This window comes from Mirounga leonina, unplaced genomic scaffold, assembly GCF_011800145.1.
Source record: "Mirounga leonina isolate KUSES-001 unplaced genomic scaffold, KU_Mleo_1.0 Mir_117, whole genome shotgun sequence".
Lineage (NCBI taxonomy): Eukaryota > Metazoa > Chordata > Mammalia > Carnivora > Phocidae > Mirounga > Mirounga leonina.
This window is the reverse complement of record NW_023270274.1, coordinates 361,221-367,429: the sequence shown is the minus strand read 5'-3', so window position 1 is coordinate 367,429 and position 6,209 is coordinate 361,221. Positions and strand designations below refer to the sequence as shown.

The 6,209-nt window shown below is 55.5% G+C and overlaps 1 protein-coding gene across 3 annotated transcripts in view; it reads left to right on the top strand.

Moving 5' to 3' along the window:
* The window catches only part of LOC118007279 (transmembrane protein 18), a 6,253-nt gene extending 265 nt beyond the window's left edge, over positions 1-5,988 (top strand). Inside the window, exons 2-5 of one of the 3 annotated variants that reach the window (XM_035000270.1) lie at positions 1,160-1,280; positions 2,921-2,975; positions 5,558-5,651; positions 5,737-5,988. In XM_035000270.1, the coding sequence (XP_034856161.1) occupies positions 1,160-1,280; positions 2,921-2,975; positions 5,558-5,651; positions 5,737-5,826 (360 nt within the window). In that variant the 3' untranslated portion in view covers positions 5,827-5,988. Of the gene's footprint in view, positions 1-1,087; positions 1,281-2,920; positions 2,976-5,557; positions 5,652-5,736 lie in introns of all 3 variants that reach the window. The other 2 variants (XM_035000272.1, XM_035000271.1) reach the window with 2 other exon arrangements.
* The last annotated feature ends 221 nt before the right edge of the window (positions 5,989-6,209 follow it).

The window sequence follows — 6,209 nt, the reverse complement described above, 5'->3', positions numbered from 1 at the left end:
CGCTCGTGGGCGGGGCTTGGCGGTGGGCGGGACGCTCCGGGGCGGGGCTTGGTGGTGAGCGGGTCGCTCGTGGGCGGGGCTTGGCGGCGGGCGGGACGCTCCTGGGCAGGGCTTGTCGGGATGCTGGGGCGGGTCTGGGCGGTGTGGACCGACCGCGGCTGGAGTTGCCGGGGTGTGGGGCGGCGTGAACTTCCGGTGCTGCCCTCGCGCTGTCCACGCCCTCTCCTCCGCCTTGCTCTCTTGTCTCCTCTGCACGTTGTTGGGGACAGGTAGTCGTGGGCAGTTTACCGTGCTGAGGCGTGCAGGAGCGGCAGGGGACACCTAGAGAGTCCAGAGGGCTCTGCGGGACCCCGAGGCAGGTCCCGCCTCCTCTGCTGGAGAGAAGTGAAGGGCAGGGCTTGGGTGTGAGTTTGCATTGGGAATCTGAGCTTGTGGAGGGAACCTGAGCATTTTGGGGGGAATCTGAGCATCTGGGGGGATCCGAGCGTTTTTGTGGGGAGATTTGAGCATCTGGCTGGGGGTGGAATCTGAGCCTATGGGCATGGGAATCCGAGCATCTGAAGAGGGGAATATGAGCATCTGGGGGCGGATTTGAGCATCTCTAGGGGGACCTGAGCACGTGGGGTGCAGACATGCCCACCGTAAAGTGCAGGAGACACAACATCTTGGTACTATTTGGAAGGTTGCTAGAAAGGTTGGGGAAAATAAAATCTGGCAAATTGGGATGCCTCCGATTTCCCAAGGCCTTAAGTATTAGTCTAAAGTGTTTTAAGTCTTGGAGTAACCAAGTGCATCCCCTGAATGAGACACTTAACTTCCTCCTAAGTCATGGGATGATGATCCTTAGAAACCTTAAAAACACAATTCTGTTCAGTAAACAGAGGGGCAAGTCCATGGTGCAGTCAGTTCTGTGTGCACAAACACCAAACTAGTGACGTTTCTCTTTAAAATCCCTGGACCGCGGTTGCAGTGTAGAGGGTTCCCGTTTCCCTCCTCCCCCTTCCTTCTCCAACGCCTGTTTCTCTGAGGCCTTGGGGAAGGGCTCTGGATGCTCAGGAGTGAGGGACCACTGCCCTCCCTGACCCAGGAGTCGTGAAGCCTGGCCCCCGTTTGAGTTGACGACCATGAGATGATGAGTTTCAAGCGGTGTGTCTTACAGCAGACAGACTGGACCGAGCCCTGGCTCGTAGGGCTGGCTGTCTTCCACATACTGTGCCTGCTGCTCACATGTCTGTCATCCCAGAGGTACGAAGTACAGGTTGGACATTTCCTGTGCTTAGGTGAGTAGAATAAACAACAGTTCTGAGACTTCAGTTGCTGTGTGATATGGCCAGGTGCCAGGCGGCATCTCCGTGAGAGCTTGTCTTAGGAAAGAGGGAGGCAGTGAGTTTGTGTTGCACGAGTATTCCCGTAGAGCAGGTGATGGGGAGAGTCGCCACTTCCTGCCTGCCCCTGAGGGCTGTGGTCAGGCGTGTACTAAGGAACGTCAGGGGTACACCTCCCTAGCCTCGAAGAGCTTAGTTGGGCAACACCAGCGTTCATGAAGTCATTGCAGACGTAGTTGTGTTGCTCTCAACTGTGATAAGTACAAGGCAGCAAAAAGAGGAGCAGCCGGAAGCACTGTGAAGGGGCCCTGTTCAAGTTGTGCGGGAACACTTAAACTGGGGTGTGCAGGGCGTGTGGGCGCGAGCCATGCAGCATGTGTGTACTGGGGGGGCCAGGATGAGCACTCCCTGCAGCGAGCATGGCGTGTGCTCGGAGGAAGGCGACGGCCTTATCAGTGAGCTGGCAGGTTAGAAACAGCTTGTAAACTTAACTCTGTGGGTTTGTTATTTTCAAGGGTGAAGAGAGGGCTGACTTTGCACACTTGGGACAGTAAGTAGGTGATGTTCTACATGTGTGCACATATTCTATGATTCATGTAACTCTCAGGCCAGCACGATTGATTTTGTTCAGTGCAGCATCATTTGCCGCACTTTATGGATGAAACAGGGAGAGGTTCCCTAACCCCCAGGTCCCTCAGCCCCCCGGGTGGCTCAGCCGAGACTCATGACACTGTCACCTGGGGAGGAGCACCTGGCAGAGATGGTGCTGTTCTGCTCCACGCCTTCTGTGTCTCAGCCTGTCTTTTCCTCTCTTCTCTGTCTCTCTTCTTTGGCTTTGTTGATGTGCCTCCTTGGGCCCTTCATGGAGGAAGGAGTCAAGACATTGCAAAGCCCGGTGTAATCTGTTTTGTGACTTTGGTCAAGGGCAGGAAGGTTCGCACATTTTAACTTCCCCGAGAAATGAAAGCGTCAGGCTTTCACGGCAGCTCTTTGCCGTGACCCGCTCTGTCCAGTTGTTCTGCAGGTCGGTGTATGCAGCATGCAGTAGTAAGCAGGCTCTAGGTCAGGGTTGGAACAGCTGCCTGCTTCTGACTCTGGGCTCCAGGAGGGCTGTGGCCGCCAGGACCGCTGGGCAGGTGTCACGAGTGTCCCTGGGGGGTGCAAGCGTGAGGGAGGAAAGCAGGTCCCTTCAAGCACCGGGTCTCACAGCTCCGGCCGTGTTCTGTGTGGCGTCTCGAACGAGGGAACCGTGACTGGGTCAGGTAGGAGCTCAGGCAGAGTAGCATGCGTGTGCGCACTGGGTTTTCAGGCACCAGACCTGGATGCTCCGCAGCTTTGCACTGTTTGAGACCATCGAGGCTTTCATGTGTCTTGACCTTCCTCATTTTTTTCCCGTTAAAGGAATGTGTTCTGTAATTTTAAAATTCTCCAATTTTGACCTCACACTTTACCTAAAATAGAAGTTACATTTCTCATCAAAGTTTTGCTATTCTGTGGTATTTATGTTAAACATATTGCAAAAAGAATATGTATAATTCTGTAATGATGAATAATCAGTCATCCAAATCCTGACACGTGGTTTCTCTCTTTTCCAGTAATTTTAGTGTATTGTGCTGAATATATCAACGAAGTAGCAGCAATGAACTGGAGGTAGGCCAGCGCTCTGCTCATTTTGACCATAGTCAGGAACCACACTCTAGAGTGGTTTGTCCAACGGGAGCATTGCATGCAGACCGCGGGAGTCAGAGAAGCGGGAGAAGACCGGTTGCTGGAGCCCCGGGGAGGCCAGGGGCCTCTGCACTGATAGCTTTAGGTTTGAGGAACGAACAGCTTGTCGGCTCTCTTAGGGTTGGAAGATCAGTTAACAGAGTTCACGACAGCGTGAGAGAGTTCAGGGGGCTTTTGTAAAGGAGCTCTAGCTGCAGAGTAAAGAGAAAGAAAGGCATTTTAGAGAGAACGCGGTCCACGTGTGATCAGGGCTGCGGATGGTGTGCTGTGAGACCTCGGCCCTCCCTGGAGCTGCCGAGTCCTCTTGAGGCCTCCGAGCATCGTCCCCCAGAGACCCAGGGCCGCCGTCCTTAGATAGCAGCTCCACCCCCGTGCCTGTGGCCTTGATCGCTCAGGCAGCCCTGGAGCACCGTCACCACCGTGTCCAGCATCCCCGCCCTCTGCTTGTCCTCTGCCCCCGTTTCCAGCTCTCACTTCGTCCTGCTCGAGTGTCAGGCCCTGCCCCTGGTTACAGCTCCGCACCCACATCCACACATGTGCGCTGGACACGCTATGCCCACTGACAGGGCTTCGTCTGTGACCCTCAGCCTTGTGCATCAGCTGGGACCCTCGCACGTGTGTCGACGCGGGTTTCAAACAATGCTCCACAGCCAGTATCTGGCCCACTAACTGTTTTTATACGACCTGTGAGCTTGAAATGGTTTTGACATTTCTAAGCGCAGAAATGTTTATTGCTCTTAAATGTAAAGAAAAAAGAAAAACTTCTAGTCTCTGAGCAGGAAGGAGTTGAAGACATTGCCCTCGGAGCCTAAATATCTGGCCGTGTCCAGGAGGCTGCTGAATGCTGCGCGAGGTGGTGTGCAGTCCCGCCCCGGCTGGCAACACCTGCTCGTGCTCCAGCCCCCGGGCCTCCTTGCTCGGCCAGATACTGAGGACACGGAAGAAGCCAGACTGCACGAGCCCTTCCTCGCTCTGCCTGTCCGCCACGCTGCTCTGCGCTTCCGGGGTACGGCTGTGGCCCTGACGCCTCCTCCCCTGCGTCCTGGCTCTTCCCTTCTGAACCTGTCTCCTCAGCTGGGCACACTGAGAAGGCACGCACTTATCGTGGGAAGGGCCCTGTGGCCTCCCCCATCAGGATCCTTCACGAGGAGACTTGAACGGGGGTCACTGTCCCTGGGGCCCGCACCCCACCTCGGAGCAGGAACGCTTTTGTCCGTGACAATGTGGTCTGCGTGGGGCCCGGCCCACAGTTAGTCTCCGTCTGTGGGTTACTTGGCCTCGACTCTTCTGCCCCCTGAAACCACCAGCTCCCTGGTTTCCAGGACACTGTGCTGCCAGCTTCCTCGTCCAGCTCTTTGTGGTTTCCTCCCTCTGCCTCGCCACCGGGCCGTCTAAGCACCAGGACAGTACCTCTCCCCCAGCCCCCTTCCAGAGCTGTCCCCAAGGCACTCTGCCCCGTCTTGGCATTGGCAGCTTCTCCTCCTGATGACTTAGGCCGGAGACCTCTCTCATCACATGGAGATTCCCCAGGAGTTCCTTGGCCTTTGAAACACCATGAGTGCGGCTCTGTCCACTGCCACCGGTGCCTGCCCTCACACGGGTGACAGCGCCACCTCCCGAGCCGGGCCCTGCTTCCCCGGGTCCCAGCCCCTCTGGGTCCTCGACCAGGCAGCGAGCGGCCTCAGCGTGGCCACGGCTCAGTCTCAGCCGCTGCTCCCGGCTTCACACACATGGAGCGTCGGGAGCCTTCCTGCAGTCCACGCCCAAATCTGCACCCTCCCGCTTCGTTTCTCTCCAGAACATCAGTCATGACGTGTGTTTTGACTTGATGATCTGAACCCCTTCCCCTGTAGCGTAAGCTCTAAGCATGGCTTGTCTTGCCGGTTCACAGCCACTGGCTCCCGGTCAGGGAGCTGATGAATTGTGGGGTACTTCATCAGTGCTGGATCTGCACGTTCCAGTGCTGGCCGCAGAGGGACGCCTAAATCGGCCGGCCTGTGCCATTTACTGGCCCTGCCTTCGGGCAGCTTGAATGACCCAGTGTCCCCGAGCCTCCCCTTGTGTGAAAGCAGCGGGCGGGTGAGAGTCCCCCCAGGCGGAGTGCCGGCTCTGTTCCCGTCTCGGACTAGCTCGGGACCTGATGGCCCGTAGAAGCCTGGGAGCTGTTACTGTTGGAGCATGTTCCAGTGGGTGTCCGATCGCTGTTAACCAGAGCGCGCAAGTGTTTCCTTCGGCCCAGAACACGCTTGGGTTGATTGCTTTTACTCCCACCACCATCTACCCAGGGCCCTGGGTCCCGGCCTTCTTCGCCGTGGGACTGACTGTGCACTCCTGACGGGGGCAGTGTGGGCAGGCTGCTGAATGAGCTGCGGGTGGGTTCGGTCGCGGGGCCGGCGGAGGTGCCCTCGTTGACCTACGAGCTGTCCAGAAGCCTCCTGTTAGAGAATAGCAGTAACGACGTTGTTTTGTTATGCCAAGTAATTTTTAATTTTTTCCTAAAACAGGTTATTTTCAAAATACCAGTATTTCGATTCACGGGGGATGTTCATTTCCATAGTGTTTTCGGCACCCCTGCTGCTCAACGCCATGATCATTGTGGTACGTGTGTTAAAGCCTCTGGGTTCTAGTTCTCTTTTGTGTGTGCTTCCCACTTCTAAACACGTCTCACAATGGTTGTTTTCAGATTATGTGGGTCCGAAAGACTTTGGATGTGATGGCTGACCTGAAAACCCTACAGGAGAAGAGAAGAGAAAGGAAAAGAAAAGAAGAGTGATGCCGGAACAGTTGTGGAGGTTTTCTTGGCAGAATTCGGTTTTCCTCCGCGTCGTCGTTTGTGGGCTTCCTTATTAGCGCCCACTCATGTCTGTACGGAGCATTCGCGCCATCGAGCACACCTTACAGTTGCTCTTCAAAATAAATGCTACTGTCCGTGTGAGTGTTTGTTCAGCCTGGGTCTGTGTAGGATGTTTAGTGTCTTTCTGGTGAAAGTGTATAAATCGGTGGTGTCTGTGCAGAGCTCTCCCTAATTTGCTGAGTTGTTCATGTCATCTGTGTGGTTACTGGTAGTTAAAAAGCGTTCAAGCAATGTGATAACTTGGAACCAAGTGATAAACAATGCTGTCCACGCGTAGGCACCATCACCCCCTGCACGCTGTA